General features: G+C 39.3%; 1 protein-coding gene across 1 annotated transcript in view; it reads left to right on the top strand.

Moving 5' to 3' along the window:
• LOC131218623 (serine/threonine-protein kinase EDR1) overlaps positions 1 to 19,170 on the top strand; it is a 40,970-nt gene that overhangs the window by 19,823 nt on the left and 1,977 nt on the right. Inside the window, exons 5-11 of the mRNA XM_058213281.1 lie at positions 1,070 to 1,110; positions 7,848 to 7,916; positions 8,022 to 8,122; positions 8,631 to 8,709; positions 8,787 to 8,885; positions 18,305 to 18,373; positions 19,101 to 19,150. Of these exons, the coding sequence (XP_058069264.1) occupies positions 1,070 to 1,110; positions 7,848 to 7,916; positions 8,022 to 8,122; positions 8,631 to 8,709; positions 8,787 to 8,885; positions 18,305 to 18,373; positions 19,101 to 19,150 (508 nt within the window). The remainder of the gene's footprint in view (positions 1 to 1,069; positions 1,111 to 7,847; positions 7,917 to 8,021; positions 8,123 to 8,630; positions 8,710 to 8,786; positions 8,886 to 18,304; positions 18,374 to 19,100; positions 19,151 to 19,170) is intronic.

Raw genomic sequence — 19,170 nt, 5'->3', positions numbered from 1 at the left:
CCGGAGCATTTTCCTCAAGCAACGATATTTTTCCAAGTATCGGTGATACTGATACATGTTTCTGTATCCTTGATCATCGATACATGTGGTCCCCCACAGCTCTGAAGAGACGGATATTCTCCCAACTTTGATTCTAGAATAAATTTACATTAGGGAACCTTAAGGCACCAAGTAAGAAGCCTCACGATCTAAGAGAAATGTTAGCGATCTCAGCAGTCGATGCAATCGAGGAATAGCTTTCCATGAATATCATAATTGGGAGACTAGGGTACTACGCCCAGGTAGTGTTTAGAGAGGCCCAAACTATGTGCTCCCCCAAAGCTCTGAAGAGACGGATATTCTTCCTTATTCCGCAGTACTCCTCAAACCAAGTCTGCCATCGAAGTGCCTTCACTATGACCACTACACTGCACTGTAGAGATGATCAATCATAATCTATAACCTGAGGCTGCACTTTGATGATCGGACCCGAAAAGGAGTCCTCCCTCCATACCCACTTTTCCAGCTGCTTCTGGCCTTCTGCAGCTGCCATGAAGTGGAGCATCCACATGATTAAGATGAGAAATGGGATGGTCTGGGATAACAACTGCAGGAAGCATCAGAAATGCTATCTGTAAAGCAGCTGTTTGCTGTGCCATGAGACCTTTTGTAAAGCACAAGGGTGGTGTTGCTGATTAGATTCTGACCAATCATTCTCATTTTAATAGAAAATTAAAGTATATGAGCAGAAGATCTTGGTGGCTATCATGTGCAAGCTAGTTCCAGAAAAACGACAATAGAACCAAAATAGAAGTATCTCAATCAAACCATACAAAATAACGATGATTCGAATAACTAATTTTCTTGATTGAAAATCCAGAAATCCTGGAAATACTTTTGCTGCAATTTTGAATCAACTGACTCTTGGCAAGGACTATTGACATAGTTCTAGATACTTTGTTGGTTCAGTCAATTGGAAGATGTCAATTCCATTCAGATTGCATTGTTACAGCAATACAAGCTGTGTAGTTAGCATGATGATATTGCAGGGTTATTTGTTTATGTTAGTTTGTGATGTTTCATGTCTCAGGTTCATATGGGGAGGTTTATCACGCGGATTGGAATGGCACAGTAAGTTGTAGCTATAGTAGTATGTTCTATATCGCCTTTTTTAAATATATTTTTATGAATTTTAATAAAATTTTCATGCATTATATTTTTTCTTCAATTGATGACCCACAATACTGATATAATATTGTTGAGACATGTTTAATGCATCTTATTTATTTATTTATTTTTCTTCTAGAAATGACAAAAGGTTAAATTTGGTGCCAACTATGCAATAATAAACTAAATAGGAGATGGAATAGAAAAAAAATTATGTTTTCAATTTCTGATTTCCATGCATGGTATCTGGAAAATTGACTAATTAGAAGTTGAGTTATTTTAGCTTTTTTACTGGATTTATTATTTATGACAACCAGGTTCAAGGTCTAGTCTTGAGCCTGACCATTGTCGGTACTGCATTCAATAATTTCAGAAGGTTTCAACTTTCAACTCCCTCCGCACGACTGAGATGTGTATGGATTGATTCATCAACTATTTCTAGGATAGCCGTCATAGTTTTGTTTCATTTGTATGGGCAGATTCAATTTGGCTTACAGCAGTTACGAACTAATTTTCCAGTTATCATCTTATTCTGTTTTCTTTTTTCCTATCGTTTTGTTATCATAAGAATTCTAGGAACAACTTTTTTGTTGTCTGCAATAAGGTTCCAAAACCAAGACCATTGTCAGACTCAGATAAAATCTCTGTTTTGTGAGACTTGTACTGCTTCATGCCTCAACCTTTCTAGGAAAGGGCTGACTAGGCTTACCGTTGTTGTTGGCTTGGTAGCTCAACTGTGTAAATTGTGTTGGCTCCAAAAGGTGTTCTGTCCATGTTGACGGAGTAACTATTTATCACAAACTACTGGACCATATTAAATCAGACAATTTTATGAACGAGTAACAGAAACTTTAGTAAAGGAGATCAAAGAGGAATCGATGTCCCAATGAGAAAGTTTGGTCTCCTAGGATCATCAATTGCATGAGCCATGGCCATGACATTAGATTCCTTTCTAAAAAGATTAAACAAAGTATTTAATCTATTAGACAGGGATTATCCCTGTCTCATTGAATACATAACAATGTGTCCAAGGTTCAGATCAGATGGTTGAAACCGAGTTTGCTTGAGTTTTGAGCAAAACTGCATGTTGTTGTTATTTGACCAAGTGGAACTCACGTGGCCAGCTGATATGAGTTGAGTTGGCAGGCCATGCTATAGAGTATCTATCTATAGATCTGTTTATTTATTTGTTGCAACTAGGATGTTACTATATTTTCATGCACCAACTTTAAATATTGTACATTCATGCAACAATTTTGAGTGAATCATCCCTTAAGTCTCAACCAAGGTCATCCCCTTACCAAATCAAACTTGCAACTCTACTTTAAAAAAAAAAAAAAAAAAATTATTTCTTTATATTAAAAAAAAAAAAAAACCCTGGAAGAATGGTATAGTTTCTCGAAGGCATGTCAAGCACTATTGTTCATTCAACTGCTATGTTCTAAGGAAGCTGCCAACAAATGTGAGGACCACTAGTGGATGGATAAGTGACTTCCAATTATTGTAGGTTCACACCAGGAGTTGGCATTGAGCGCTTGTCTTTTTGCAATGGTTATGGACACTTTAACGAGGAATTTATGAGAGGCCCCTCATGTAGGACATGAAATTCAAATATGATGTGCAAGATTGTCAGGCTTTAGATCATGTTAGTTCAGAAACAATTACACAAAATTCCATATTCCACACAAAAGTTCAAGCAGTCAATCAAGGGGAATCTATGCAGGTCCATGCCTACACAAGCTACGGCTGGATCAATCAAAATTATAGACTAAACAATAATTAGAGGAGGGTAAATTCATCCATACATGCACAGAAATAATTCCCAATCCAAGGGATTCACAGATTTCAATTCGGGGAACCCTAAAGTTGAAGAAATGGCATAAAATTGGAGATTTGAGTAATTTACGGTTAGGGTTAGGGATTTGGGATAAAAGAGGGTGAAAGAGAGGAGAGAGACGAACTAGAGACGCGTCACACGCGTGGACAGCAGTGAAGGCCCAGACGCACATGTGCCAGAGGTGGTCCGCACATTTGTGGGGCACACAAATCAGAAAACGGCCAACTTGGCCCTAGTCAGCCAGGGGTGGGCCACAAAACGTCTAAATTTCAGCCTAATCCGATACACTGTCTGTGCGTGGTGCTCCGCCAAAGTTTCAACCCTCCTGTAGGGTCAGATTCTGGAAATCTACTGTAGAGAGAACACCGATTGCAATAGAGGATGAATTTGAAGCGTAGATGATTGTAGGAGAAGAGAAATATAGATGGTAGAAGGTGGGGGCGAATCGGGATAGGTGTGACTTCTCACCACGGTAGTCAGCCCTTCGAGGAAGGGAGGGTTTCACACCCAGTTGGATCTCCACAACTCAGAAATTTAGAGCAGAAAAATGCAGAAATTTTATTAATCTTCAATGAGAAAAAAAGGCTACAAGTGGTGCCTATTCATAATAAAACCGTATACCCCAAAACTCGCGCCATGTGCGAAACCTATTACTTGGAGACGAAGTAATAAAAAATAACTAATCAAAACAATCTAAACTGTTCATAATATTCCTAATAACAATAATAAACAAAATCCAATGTACTAGATTAATTAGAATAGTGGGTCACCATCATGAGAACCCATGGTGGAATTCACATGACTATCGGGTCCACTCCAACGAGCCAAAACGCAGTCCTCTAACTAGGAGGCCCTCCCTGGACGTCGTCGTCATCGATTTAGATCGATGGTGGGGCCCTCCTCCTCCTTGCGTACGTGCGTAAGGGGGTGTGCGTGTGCACATGATGTCCCCATCAGCCCCATGGTGTATGTTGTTTGCAGATGACGTGTTATGGATTGACTAGATGAGGGAGGGTGTAAGCATAAAGCTGAACCATGGAAAGATGCTTAAGAATTTAAAGTTTTTAAAGTTAGTAGAACTAAAGTAATACATCTTTAACAAAAATAGTAGTGGAACTAGGAATTAGTTAAAGATTACTGACCATGAATTTCCCTAAAATGACCATTTTTTATATCTTGGATCAATAATTCATGCTAATGGCAATGTTGTCAAAATCGTTATCATATCACAAATTGTAATAAGAGTTTAATTGTATCAAATTTCTAATCACTTTGTAAACGTAAGATTTTTTATTATTTTCTTAAAAAATTGAAAAAAATCTGCAAAATATAAATAAATCGGAAAAAAGAAACTCATTAATTTTCCATTTCCCATTAGTATGTGCCTAGTAATACCACCATACCATGATAGAGTTAGAGGATTCTCGTCTTTCCTTTGTTTTTTGTCATTCAAGAAATTTACCTTAAAAAACATATAAGAATCTTTTAATAATTTATGTTTTGTTTACCTTTCTTAAGCATAGAATCACGTTGGAAAAGCGACATTTGAATTTGTAGACCGGCATAAAAAGATATTTTGATTTCTAACCATCATTACCACAATACATATAGTTCAACGTGATCATAGCAATCTAAAAAACGTTCTAGATAAGTCATGCACATGGTATTAAAAAAATTGGTTACATTAGTACCGTAATGTATGTTATGTAACAGTAACGGTGGTGACCATCATGCAATACAGGGCTGTAACACCCAATTGGAAAAAAAAAAGATGACCCATAATGGGCCGATACATTTTACAGGGCTGTAACAGCCCACAGCATAACGGCAATATGGCTATAGCCATTATGGCCACCATTACCATTATTGAATGCTATATCACTTTGCTGTATATAGGTCAACATGAGCATAGGCATCTATAAAAAAAACATTCTTGGTATTAAAAAGCGGTTACATTATGATGGCAACTTATGTTATGTAACGGTAACAGAGGTGACTGTTACACGATACGGGGCGTAATGCCCAATTTGGAAAAAAATGGCCCATAATGGCTGATATGGGTACGTAATAGCCTGATACATTTTTTCCTTCAATATAAATTTCGACAGTTATAGGGCTACAACAGCCTGCATCATAACGGCAATATGGCTGGCCATTACGACCATCATTACCGCTATTGTAAACCATATCACTTAGTTGTTTTGACCAATTAAGTAAGAAATCATAAGAAAGTGCAAAATGATTTAACGTTGAAGAGAATATTGATTATTTAATCTCTTATAAAGAACAAAATAAAGTAATTGACCTCTTCTAAATAATTCTTAAAGCCACCACCAATTTAAAAACATAAAATGAAAGGCAAGGAAAGCTTAAAAGAGAAGAGACCAAGTACAATTTGAATTGTAGATAGTAGGATTCAAATGATAGAATCGTAGGATAAATCTAAAATGGGATTCAAGGTGAGATTCAAATCGTTTTGCTTCAGATTCGACTGAAATTGTAAATCGTAAATCATAGGATTTTGACATCATTGGAGAGCGGAGAGATTGTGAAGGATTTTGATCATAGACTTCAAGCTGGTTGGAAGAAATGGAGATGTGCTTTTGGAGTTTACGTGATTGTTGCGTACCGATCAATCTGAAGGGAAAATTATACAGGATAGAATTAAAAATGAATGCATATGAGGGAACATCGGAGTAGCACTTAAGATAAAGGAAAGTAGAGTCTGATGGTTTGGCCATGTGCAATGGAGACCAAGAACTACACCAGTTAGGAGGGAGTTGGTTCAAGTTGAAAGTTCTAAAAGGACAAGGGAAAGGCTTAAAATGATGTGGGTGGAGGTAGTAAGAAAAGTCTTGAGGGAGGACCGATGCCTTAACTGAGGATATGGTCCATGATAGAGTGGAATGGAACAGGATTTTTGCAGTTGACTCGACTTAGCTGGATAAGGATTAGATGATGATTCTAAGGAAGTTGATAAATGCTTTTGTGATATGCATAATCCAACTGACTCTGATTATTTCAGATTGCTTTTTGCATCTCTCTCTCTCTCTCTCTCTCTCTCTCTCTATGTCTGTCTACCTCTCTCACTTGTCCTTGCAAGTTCTTCAAATATGAATATATGATTAGATTCCAACTTGGTCAACGAGAAATGTTTTAGACATAGAGATATCATTTCTTGAAGCTTATGTCTAGCAATTTAATTTATTCTTCAGTAACGTGTTTGTGAAACCATTCAAGGCATAGTTTCCATTCGAGTTTCCGAGTGAGGGTGGCAATGGCAGGGTGGCCCGTCCGATCTAATGAGCCCGACCTAGCTTTGGGTTAGCATTGGGCCTCACTTGCTTGGCTTGACCAATTTTCATGTCGGGCTCGGGCTCAGGTGATTTTAGCCTGGCCCTACCCACCCCGACCTGGATTTATAAGTACATGTGTTATAACCTACAAATATGCCATTCAATCCTCACCCAGTTTTGGGCCGGGTTTGGGCCTCACTTGATTGGCCTGACCAATTTTCATGTCGGGCTCGGGTTCGGGTCATTTTAGCTTGGCCCTACCCACCCCGACCTGGGTTTATAAGTACATGTGTGATAACCTACAAATATGCCATTCAATCCTCACCCATCTTTGGGCTGGGATTGGGCCTCACTTGTATGGCCTGACCAACTTTCATGTCGGGCTCGGGCTCGGGCTCAGGTCATTTTAGCCTGGCCCTACCCACCCGGAACTGGGTTTATAAGTACACGTGTTATAACCTACAAATATGCCATTCAATCCTCGGGTAGACAACCATCCATCTTGAATGTAGATAGTTGGTTTCATTCCTCTGAAATATCTATTTCTTTGTGCATTTGTGCCTACTCGATCAACGGATATATCAGAAACATTCAAGTGGGAAATAAGGATTTTCTCAAAATTTTGGGCCAGGCTGGGGCCCCAATAAATTTGTTGGGTTTGGGCATGGGCCTGCTGTTCTAGGCCGATGCCAGTCTTGGATTGGGCTCAGGCATTGCATATTAAGTGTTGGACAGGGTGCCCTGTCCTAGCCTGGTCCATTGCCACTCTTATTGCTGAGGGGTACTTGGATCTTTCATGTGTGTTTGATTATTGTGCTTGTGCAAACTTTAAAGTAGGGGATATCTTGAATATGTGTAGACCAGGCTTGCAAGCAAGGTTTAGTTCTTACACCTGTTCAAATGATGTGAGTCCAATGTGCCTAGAATCATCTCTATAAAATAAATTTAAATTAGGAAGTGTTTTAATATTATTATGGATATTAACTCAGTAGCTGTGTTAGTAGTCACTTGGAATGTTTGAATGCAAATATGTGTGCGCACGTGTGCATGCTTGTGCCTGCGCACGCATGCATGTATGCACGTGTTCATGCTTGCGCCTGTGTGTGCATGCTTGTGCCCGTATGTGTGTGCTCGCGTACGTGGAGAGGAGGTTCTGCAGCAACAATGGGATCACAAAGATAGAATATCACTTCCAAGTAGAAGATCCTTTCTATGGTCTAGCAGATTTCTTTGAATTGAATGGGAAGAGAATAGTGGAAGAACCTATTTTCTTCTTTGTTTTTCCCCAAATATGTGAGTGCATCGTTTCAATTCAAGCAGTCACCTGATTTCAAATAGTCTTTGCCATTTCTTAGATCATTTTAGTCCTAAGTGATGTTTTTCTAGTTCGATGGTCTGGTCGAACTCATATATGTTGGGAAAAATTACTCCAGGTTGATATTTTAAATTAAAAATTGCATTGAATGGTGATAATTTGGAAGCTATTGTCTATTCTCTGAAAATTTTAAATAGGAGTGACAATGAAGCTAATGTAGGTTGCTCTTGGGCTTATATAATTTCCATGACAGGAAGTTGCCGTGAAGAAATTCTTGGACCAAGCCTTCTCGGGTGATGCATTGGAGCAGTTTAGATGTGAAGTAAGAATCAACAAATTTAATCTCTGACGTAAACTCTAGAAACATTACAAACAAATTCCCTGGTTTTGTGAAATCCTTCCAACTCGATGTCCACCCTTTGCGCAGGTTAAAATCATGCTCAGGCTGCGGCATCCAAATGTTGTTCTTTTCATGGGAGCAGTTACTCGTCCTCCAAATCTCTCAATACTGACTGAGTTTCTTCCAAGGTTTGTCAAAAATATTCTTTTCATATGCTCATAGTGAGCTTATTACTTCTGGTGCGTTTAAAGTCAAATTAAATGGGTCTGCTTTATCTCAGATCTTTCTTGTGCTCGTAGCGTCTAGCGGCTCGTAACTTGAATACTGTATACTACTACTTAGAGATAATTGAATGCATTCCTCTGCCATTTATTCTCATCTCAGCTGCCCTTCTATACATTTTAACGGAAACACTGTAGCGTATAGGTATTAATTGCTACCTGCAGGCTATTACTTATTCATCAAGTTCACTTTGTAGATTGTACTACTATGAAAGAAACAAAAAGAATAGGTTGATATTGATGGCTTTTTAATTAAACATCTTACGCTGTTCATTATCTATAACTGAAGTTCATACTGCTTCAGCTGGTTAGTGCCATGCATGAGCTGCAGTTTGTTACCTTGAAAAAACTAAGAAGGATTACCTTGATATTGATACCTGTGTCAACTTCTTATGCTTAATTCCTTTGTCCACAGAGGGAGTTTGTACAGGTTATTACATCGCCCCAACATTCAACTCGATGAAAAACGGCGATTGCGAATGGCACTGGATGTGGTATGAGTGGTCAAATCATCATTTATTTCAGTGACTAGTTATTCATTTCGACCTAAAGCTGGGTTACTTGCTCTCAGGCCAAAGGGATGAATTACTTGCACACAAGCCATCCTACTATCGTGCATCGAGATTTAAAGTCCCCAAATCTTCTAGTTGATAAAAACTGGGTGGTTAAGGTTTGATTCTTAGTGCTTCCATCTGAAAGTTAATGTACATTTTTTAGTTGTCTATGTTGGAGGCTGTTTAAGTGCATGTGTAGTATGTTCTATTTTGTGCATGTTTTTTCCTTTGGTCAATCAACCTAGTTTATGCTAGTTCAAGTGTTAAACCTTGTGGCGCTTTGCATGTTCAATGCTTGACTGCAATATCAGCTTCATGACATATAGCATACTATGAAACACTGCTAAGTTGGATCTTGTGAATTGTTATATTTAATGGTAAAAGTGTATATAATTTTACAGTTATGGTAACTTTTAAACTTGTTTTCTGACTTAACCATGTGGTCTGCTGGTTTTCTTTCATTTCTCAGCGATCAATCGCTCCATAAGGATACTGAAATCTGAGTCAAAACTGTGATTTTTTCCTTTCACTTTACGGGATATTTATACACAAGCCTAAAGATCCTTGTTTAAATGGGATACTTATAAAAATTGGTTGATCCGTTACAATAAGAGATTTGAAAGGAGGAAATTATGGTACAATTACAATAAGAGATTTGAAATGAGAGGAAATCATGGTACAGTTACATCTTTGGAGGAGAGAAAACAGGAAACGGTCAAATATGAATTTGCATGGCTGGCACATCAGTTATGGCTTGCTGTAATCATGTTAATCGGTTTTACTGATTCGAGAGTTATATCAGATATGATGCGAACATACGATCAGTGACCTTTCCACGTAAATATACGACACATGTTTGTATCATTATATTTTTGGGATTTTTACTGCAAAATTCCTCAGCAATTCAGGTTTTACCAAATAGTGCCTTGAAGAAACAAAATTCCCAGATAATGCTTTTTAGGGAGATAAATTATATACATGCCCTTGTTTAATTTTTCTCCAAAAAGTGAAGAATTGAGAACTGTGGGCTGGGTGTTATATGTGTCTGACATCCAAACCATAAAAATAATGCACCACACTGAGATTATCACACAAGCCGAAAATATGGCAGGTTCAATTGTAAAGAAGGCCAATCCATAAAGGATAATGTACACCACTCAGAAACACCTAAATTCTAGATTTTTTGTTCTTGTGATCACCATGATTGGTTTCATATGTTGGACAGGTTGGATGTTACACATACCATGTGGGCACTACACTTGACTTTGCTACTTATGAAGAAAAAAAAAGGGTGAGGGCATCTTGGTAATTCCTCTCTTGAAAGTGGGAATTTCCAATTGTCCAGGCATTGTTTGGAACATTGCAAATTTTTTAGGAAATTTGTTGTAAAAATCCCCATATTTTTTTGCATCTAAAACCTGACTTTTTCATTGCGAATGCTTTTCTGTTGGTCAATGGAAAAGTTGACTATGCATTCTCATAGAACTTCATTGTCTCTTGTCCCCAAAACTTATCCACAAACTTCTTTGACCAATTTGAAGTTACAAATCCTATGTGGAATTGTCATTGACAGCTGATTCAAGAATCAATTGTCTCACTTCCTATTTCCAATCTCCCAGCCTTTGCCTTTGGGTATGGCATTTGACTTTTGGATTTATGTTCAACTATCAATCTATCAACACGTTTAACTTCCATAACGAAATAGTGTATGAAGAGTTGGAAAGACTCGAGAGTTTTTGAGAATGTTTATGAAAGAAGACTCGAGAGCAAGAGCTCTTCCGAGATAAGATTCGAGAGTTCGTAGGGATCTTCCTCCAGAAGACAGGTGACTAGAGAAAGGAAAAGAGAAAGTGTTTGAATCTCGTAGGGAACTCAAGTCAAGATCATATTGGCACTCTTCCTCAGGGCATCGTGGAAGATCTTCCTATCCCATCGAGCATAAAGGTGGGGAAAACCCTTTCTTCCTGAAGAGGGAGTTGGGTCTCGATCCTATCATCAAATCTGTAGGGGCGATTTGAGATTTGGCAGGTGATGTTTCGATTCAGTAGATAGGAGCTGGAAAGAGCAATTAAGAGAAGGGGTGGCCCATCTCCTACCGAAATTGTACGCAGAGTCAATTGATGACAATTCTTCGAGGGTTTGAATTCTAGCGGGATAAAGAAGGAAAATGGGTCAAGGGAAGATTTATAAAAAGTTAAATGATTAGCGAAGGGAGCTTCCTGCACTCTTCGTAAGACTGATTCTCAGAAGAGTGGATGGAGCTGAACTTTTCTTGGGTGCTTGGTCGGTTTGGTTTGGTTAGGGAAGTGACCATGCCATGGGTTAAACGTTCGGCCTTGATTAAGGGTTTTGCTTTTGTGCAGATAGGTAGCAAGGTATCCTGTATCGGTATCAGTTGGTGTAACGGTGCCCTCTGATCCCGATACGGATACGGGGGTGTAACGGCGATACGGGAGCGTAATGGCCCGTAACGGTGTAATATTTTTTTTTTTAAACAAAAAAAAATGAAAAAAATATGGATTAAATCCGGAATATTCTAAGCATTCCAAATATGCATTCATTTATAAATTGGAACATGTTTATGGTGGTGTAACAGTCCACCCTTTGGTGAGAAGTTATATCGGACTGTCTGATGAATTTATAAACCAGATAACCTGAATTTGACTACAAAATTCATATATTTAATTTTCTAAATATCTAATTTATATACTTAACAATTTGATATCATTTCTCCCAATAGTTCTTTTAAAAAATGAAATTAAATTCAGGTAGATCGCATTGCCAATTTGGGGCTGACTTGGAGGACCAACCCATGCCCCAAATCAGCCTCAAATTCATGCAATTTATTGGCATTATCCCACTTGTGAATTGGTGGACATTTATTGGATAGTGAATCATGAAAAAAAATCAAAAGGCCCTATTTTAAAAAATAAGCGTCCACAAATTAACAATTAAAACTATTCAAACAATTTGATTTTGGCATTTTGAGTCAGCAATTACAGTCCATAATTTAATTGGTAAATTTTAAGTTAATACATGTCTTGTGTACAATTTTTGAAGGGCCTGAATTTGGTAGGACTCGGATTGTGAAGTGTAGCACACGAGTGCCAAAGTTTTTTGGACCCCACTCGTGATGAATGTGTTATATCCACACCGTCTATCCATTTTGCCAAATAATTTTAGGGCATGAGCCTAAAAATGAGGCAGATCCAAAGCTCAAGTGGACCGCACCATAAGAAACAACAATAATTAGAGAACTATCATTAAAAATTTATTGGGGCTACAAAAGTTTTAGATCAAGCTGACATGTGTATTTTCCCTTCATCCACGTCAGTGTGACCCTATTTTTAATGGTGAGCATTCTATAACCACTGTTTCCTATGCTGTGGTCCACCTGAGATTTGGATCTTACTAATTTTTTGAATCATAACCTAAAATGATGTGGCAAAATGGATGGACGGCATGGATAAAATACATACATCATGGTGGGGCCCATGTGGCACGTGTACATTTTATTAAATTGTGCGACGTGCTGCGTAACTCGTACGCAGTCCATTCATTTGACGCAAGCAAGTCCTGTGGGTCTGATCATGAGGTATGTGTTATATCTAAACCGTCCATTCATTTGACGAGCTCGTCTTAAGGCTTGACACGAAAAATAATACAGATCTAATTATCAAGTGGACCACACTGCAAAAAGCAGTGGGGGATTGAACGTCTACCATTGAAACCCTTTTTGGGATCACAGAACTTTTGGATCAATATGAAATTTGTTTTTCCTCTTCATTCAGGTCTTTTTGACCTTTTGAACAGATTGGATGGAAAATAAATGTTATGGTGGGCCTATTTTTAGTGAAAATTATCATCTTCGTTGCTATTTTTGGTGTGGTCCAGACGATCTTTGGATATGATTCATTTTTTGGCTATGCTCTAAAATGATATTTAAAAATAGATGAACGGTGTAGATATAATAAATACATCACTGTGGAGCCCATGTAACTTTGATCTCCTTTGAACCGTTCGTACAACTCGGAGCTCGAGGAGTGTCAGCGCTCGTCTTAGCATGACACGTACCTACAACAGCTATCCTGGTGTGTGGTACACCAGTTAATCTGCTTCCGATTTCAAAAAGAAAAAAAACGGGAGAGAGGGAAGCCGAAAAGAAAAAGAAGGAAAGAAGAGGGAGAGAGAGAGAGAGAAGAAAAGGAGGAGGAGGAGGCTTGGGCTGCAGCCGCAGCAAGGCAAGGCAAGAAGAAGAAGAAGAGGAAGAAGAAGGTGGAGGAGAAGAAGTAAAGAAAAGAAAAAAAGGTATGTTTTTTTTTTTTTATAATTATTTTTATAATTTTTTATTTTTACCATTTTTTTTTTCATTTTTCTTTAGGGTTATGGACTGTAACGTTTGTTACGGTACCGTAACGGCTGTTACGAACCCAAAAAACAGAGGTGCCTCGTTTCGGGGCCAAATCGTGTAACGGTTGATGCCGTTACTGTTATGTATCGGCCGTTATGGCTGAAACGTAACCGATTTGGCATACCTTGATAGGTAGCGAGGAGGAACTTTCCAAAGTTATCCAGGGTCTAAAGGGACAAAAGTTAAACATGAAAAAAAATTAGGATTCAAATCCCATTACGGGCCATCGGAGATGAATCGGGAGCTAGGGTTTGGGACCTCTTAGGGAGAATCCTAGGGGAGGTCCTCTGATATCCAAACCCTTTTCATGTGGGTAGATTGCTTGGGGTGGTGTTTGGTAACCAAGAGGAGGATTATGAAGCCCTCTTTCAATTGATTTTTGAAAGAGGTCTTCGGTTGTCTCATGTTGTTTCTCCTACGTGATCCTTGAAAGTAGTTAAGGGTTTAGAGAATTGATTAACCTTGGGGTGGATTAGAGTGGGCAGACTGATGCCATTCCTCGCAATCGGAGGAGGGGGAGGGGGTCAAATTGGTTCCCCGATGAGATTCTCTATTGGAATTCTGAGGGCTTGGCTGCCCTTAAAAAAGTTTTCAGGTTAAGGAAATCTACTCCTGCTCCAATGCCTGTCTTTTCATTCTTTAGGAATCGAAACTTTAGTCGGTTAATTGGGGTCTGGTCAAATTTGTCTGGGGTCACGGGGTTGTCGAGTGGGAGGCTCCAAATTTGGTTGGGTCGTCGGGTGGTGTTCTAGTAATGTGGGGCCCTGTTTTCTGGAATAAAGAAGATAGTTGGGTGTGGCAATTCTCTGTTAATGTGCTTTTATGTGAGAAGTCTTCTAGGTTTAGTTGGATTTTTTTGGGTGTATGGTCTAGCTCAGCCGTCTTTATGTTGCTTGGTATGGGATGAATTATCCTTTCCCTTCGAGAGATGACATCTCCCCTGGTGTATAGGGGGAGATTTCATTGTCGTCCATTTTGCTCACGAGAGGTTGCATGGAAATCAGTTCACCAGCATTATGTAGGGTTTTTTTTTTTTTTCTTTTTCTGATTGGATTCTTAAGCATGATCTGGTAAATCTCCCGATGGGGGATGTTAAATTCGCCTCATCTAATGGCAAACCCTCTCTAGCCATGTCTTTGTTGGATAGATTCTTGGTGGTTCTTGTGGTGAATTCAAAAATTTCCCCTTGTCAAAGAGGTCTCCCCAAGCCCTTTTTTTTTTGTCATTGCTCTGTTATTCTTAAGGTTAATGAAATTAACTGGTGTCTAAAACCTTTTAGATTTGAAATACCTTGGCTCGAGGTAGATTTTTGTTTGGCTTTTTAAAAGCTTTGTGGGGTCTTCGTTGGAAGCTCTGAGCAAAATGTTGTCTAGAGGTCATTTAGTAGGCCTTTTTCGAGGGTTTGAGGTTGTCGATTACCCTCAGTGCATTTGTCATCTCCAATTTGGGACGACAACTCGTTGTTTTGTGAAGTGAATGAGTCCATGGTGGACAACCTCAACATGATTATTTGCTGGTTTGAGGGTGGTTTCGGGTCTAAAGATGAACTGGGATAAGTTTGAATTTCTTGGGATCCATTTGCCTGGGGAGGATGTCTATTGGCTTGTAAGTTTATTCGGTTGTTGTGTAGGAACCTTTCTTCATATCTCTATCTTCTACTTTGCGTGGGAAAGCTTGCGGTGCATTTGTGGGACAAGGTCATTAAACGTATGGAGAGAAGCTTTCTCCTTGGACAAGCAAGCTTGTTTATTTGGGGGGCATAATTACTTTAATCAAGGCTTCCCTGTCCAACCTCCCACTGTATTTTGTAGCTATAGTATGAATGACCGTCTCTTTCTTTTTTTTTTTGTGAGGATTATTAAGGCAATTAACAGGCAATTAACAATAAGGCTTCCAAGCCAATAGTGGATCTAGTCACATAGACTAGAATATATTTGCCAATGAAGCAACAAGTCTATAATCGATAGTATACTTGTGTGTGCTTTACAAGTTAAGTACCTAACATACAATCCAATTCAGGCATTCAAATGATTTAACTAATCAAACACATAAGCACAAATTAAACATGTATGCAATTCACAATCCCAATCACAAGCATATATAGTGGTTCGGTTTCCCTAGTCCACTCTCGGCGGATGCACTCTCCTTGAGTGTACCGATATTCACTATCTCGGAGGTTAAACCAGGTTCACCTCTAACTCATACAAGTGTACACTCCCGCCAGATGCCTACACAAGGACTAATCAAGTGTACGCTACCGCCGGAGGCTTACACAAGAGACTTTAGCTGGTTTTTTATTGGCTAACCAACAACCTTGGTCCTAGGCCATGGACCTACGTTTACTCCCGCCGGAGGTTCCCATGGAGACTAACACGTACACACCCGTGTCTGGTGAATTCGGCCCTACACAAACTCTTACCCTCAATCCTACACAAGGAAAGAAAGTGTGGACTCATACATGACACTTGTCGAACTGAGCCCCTTTGACGCGTCGTGCTTGAGTTACTTTTTCAAAGCTCGCTTGTGCTTGAATATACTCAATCGCTCCCTCAATCATTGATGCCAATGCTTGGCCAATGTTTTATATCTTACGAACGTTTGCCTGACATATAATGTGCCAAACGAGGTGACCAAGGTAAGAGAGGTTGGGTGAATCTCCTACAACATATGAGAATGTTGTAATCCTAAGGGATTCACCTAAATGAGTCTTCTAGAGGATTTAGACAAAGGATTTGCCAAGAAGTCTAGGTCTAAATTTTAGAAAATGGTGGTGTTCAAAATCATCTTCAAGGTGGAGGTTAGAATCCTCATTAGAGTGAAAATCTCAAGGAAGATGACTTGGAAATTATGGGATTAAAGGTTTATGATGTGCGGTTTGAGTGGAAAAACAATTAGCCTTTTATTACACCAAAAACCCATGAAAATGCCCAAGGTTCGTATGTCCTTTATAAATGAACTAAGTTCTAACGGTAAAAAAAAATGGACAGAAAATGGCCGGTTCGATCGATCGATCTGAGCATTTGATCAATCGGGCGATGTATCGATCAATCGCTATAATTCCAGCATTTAAGAGAATTTGTTGCTGGACAATTTTGGCCATGCTTGATCGCTCGAGCCCGATCGACGATTGCTCGATGGTTGCCTACTTGGGCAGTTTGTTTCACAACTGCATTGCACCTCTTTCAGTCGTACTTATCATAATCCAATTTTGGCTTATGAGGCTATGGATGATCAAACAAGGTTTACCTATAAGGGTTAGGATCATCTAGAGGTTAAGGGTTGTTTTGGGTCAAGGTTAGGGTTGCCAAGGCACCTCATATGTCTGTTCTTTGCTCCTTGATGATCTAAGTTTCATGTATCTTTGGTTTTCAACTTTCAAGGGCTCAACCGACTCTCTGACACACAGACACCCATGATTGATAAACAAGGTGCGCAAATAAGTGCACTAACAACTTCTTTTGATGAATCGGAAATGCCTTGACCTTGTTGACGATATGCTCTCTTGGGCAAATTGGTTGGTGGTTCGGTAACGAGGAATCCAGTTTGTGGAGATCCTTAATTGTTGCTAGATACGGTTCTTCTCGAATGAGCTGGTGGACCAAAGATTTGTCCCTCTATTAAGCCTCTTCCTTTTGAGGGGGAGGTGTTATCAAGCGCCTTAACCTTGTTGACAATATGCTCTCTTTGGCAAATTGGTTGGTGGTTCGGTTACGAGGAATCTAGTTTGTGGAGATCCTTAATTGTTGCCAAATATGGTTCTTCTCTGATGAGCTGGTGGACCAAAGATTTGTCCCTCTATTAGGCCTCCTTCCTTTTGATGGCACGAGTTTTCCCGTCATAGATGGGTCTAGAACAAGATTTTGGGAGGATGTATGGTGTAGACTCTCAGCTCGTCGTTCCCATCTCTGGCCGATCTCTGTCTTGTGAAAGACATTTCGGTTTCTAGCAGCTTATGTTCTGTTCTGTTGCTAGGAGCTTCTCTAGCTTGGATGCTGGAGGTATCTGGGTCCCTTAAATGACTCTGAGATAAATGACTTAGTAGTCTATTTGCTATCCCATTTGAAGGGGTTAGTTTTCTTCTCTAAGTCTATTTTCTATCCCTTTTGTAGGGGTTAGTTCTCTCCTCTAGTTAAACACTTTGCGTTGGCAGTTGGACAAGTTGGGTGCTTTCTCAGTGCAGTCTTTCTATCTATTCCTCTATCAGTCTGACATTTCTGGGTGCTCAATTCACAATGGCTAGTCTGGTCCTACGAAGTCCCTCCGAAGATCGCTGCTTTTGCTTGGCTTGCTAGGAGAAATCAGATCCTCACCATTGACAATCTCCACAAAAGAGCTTTGATCTTGCCCAACACACCTCCTCGGCAGTTTGGTCTGGTATTGTAGTCCTCCAAAAGTCTTCCTGGTTATGCCAGGTTCCATTGAAAGCGTGGCCATAGCACACTGATGGCGGAGGAAGTTGGTACATCCAGATGGAGAGTTGCCTTATTAGCTGCTATTTGGTCTATTTAGGGAGAAAGAAATTACTGATGCTTCTGTAACAAAAGTGGATTGGTTGTCAGGGTCTTAAACCGGGTACTCAGGACTGTCTATGCCATTCTTCCAAGGCTTGATGTACATTCGGCCATTGTATGACAGTTCTAGATTGTCCAATGCTGCCACAGTTTATTTTTGTTTATTTGATTTTCTATCATCCTATGGAAACCGTATGGATAAGCCCATGTAAGATTCAATGATTTATGCTATCAAACTCTTCCAGATGGGATATAACCTTATAGTTACAAAGAACGACTATGCAAGCTTTTGATCTGTGTCCATCAAACAAGGCAAGCTTATATTCATTTGTTTCCCTGTATGGCATTTAAAGAGAGTCTTCACTGTCTTTTGACTTTTACATGTATCATATGCATTGAGCAAGTCCTGAGCTGTTAAGGACAACCTTAATTATGCAGCTATGTCGTGTTATTACTAGCACTTTCTCCATGATGAACAACCACCCTAACTGTTTTTCCTTTATTGTCAATTGATTGTATTCAATTAGTTTGTGTGCTCGTGCTGATCAAATTAAGAATGCTTTCATGACTAAGGAAGCACCCAAGTTTTGATATCTACTGGCACATTTTTCAGGTCTGTGATTTTGGCTTGTCACGGTTGAAGCACCACACATTTCTATCTTCAAAATCTACGGCTGGAACGGTAATCCTTTGTGACTCCAACAATTTTGTATTTCAGCACCTGTTAGTTAACTTCACATACTGTGTCCTTCTCTCTGTTTTGGTGTAAGATCCAGAGTTTATCTGGATGGCCTTGTCTCCGAGGGACAAATTTTTGTGTTTGATTTTCTCGAACTACTATTATTCATCAATAAATGTTTCTTCTTTAGTGCTTATTGTTTGTGAAACTGCTTTGAGTGTTTCTTTTCCTGAACTTCATTGAATAAGAGGAGTAACTTAAGGTAAAGGAAACACATTCTTTTTACAGGAGATCTTGTCACAACTTTAATGGATGTGTTGGCGATTGCGTTAGATTCTCCTCCTGAGCAAACAAAATTTCTAGCCAAGAAGCCTTTCGTTGAATCTCTTCAGAAATCAATGGAAGCCTCTTGGCTTGGAATGTATGTTTGTCACTACAAAATAACATCAAATAGCACCTTAAGTTGCCAAGCTCCTTCCCTTATACTCCAGTCGAACAATCCCACCTGGAGGATCCTGAGAAGGTCATTCCAACAGTTACATCATTCTTTCTAAGAACACCTCACACCTTGAAAAGGCCGGAGGACCAATCAGGATCTGAGAAATTTCATGGACCCTGGATTCCATGCATTGCTTCAAATTTTAGATATTTGCATGTGTGAATGGACACTTTGGTTTCTGTTCTATGATTGCATCAGTTCTATAGTGAAATGCTGTGTGTTGAACTGCAGCCAGAATGGATGGCGCCAGAAGTTCTAAGAAATGAACCATCCAATGAGAAGTGAGTAGCAGCTTTTATTT

The sequence above is a fragment of the Magnolia sinica genome, chromosome 1 (assembly GCF_029962835.1).
Source record: "Magnolia sinica isolate HGM2019 chromosome 1, MsV1, whole genome shotgun sequence".
Lineage (NCBI taxonomy): Eukaryota > Viridiplantae > Streptophyta > Magnoliopsida > Magnoliales > Magnoliaceae > Magnolia > Magnolia sinica.
The sequence above is the reverse complement of the archived record's forward strand: the minus strand, read 5'-3'. Positions and strand labels throughout refer to the sequence as shown.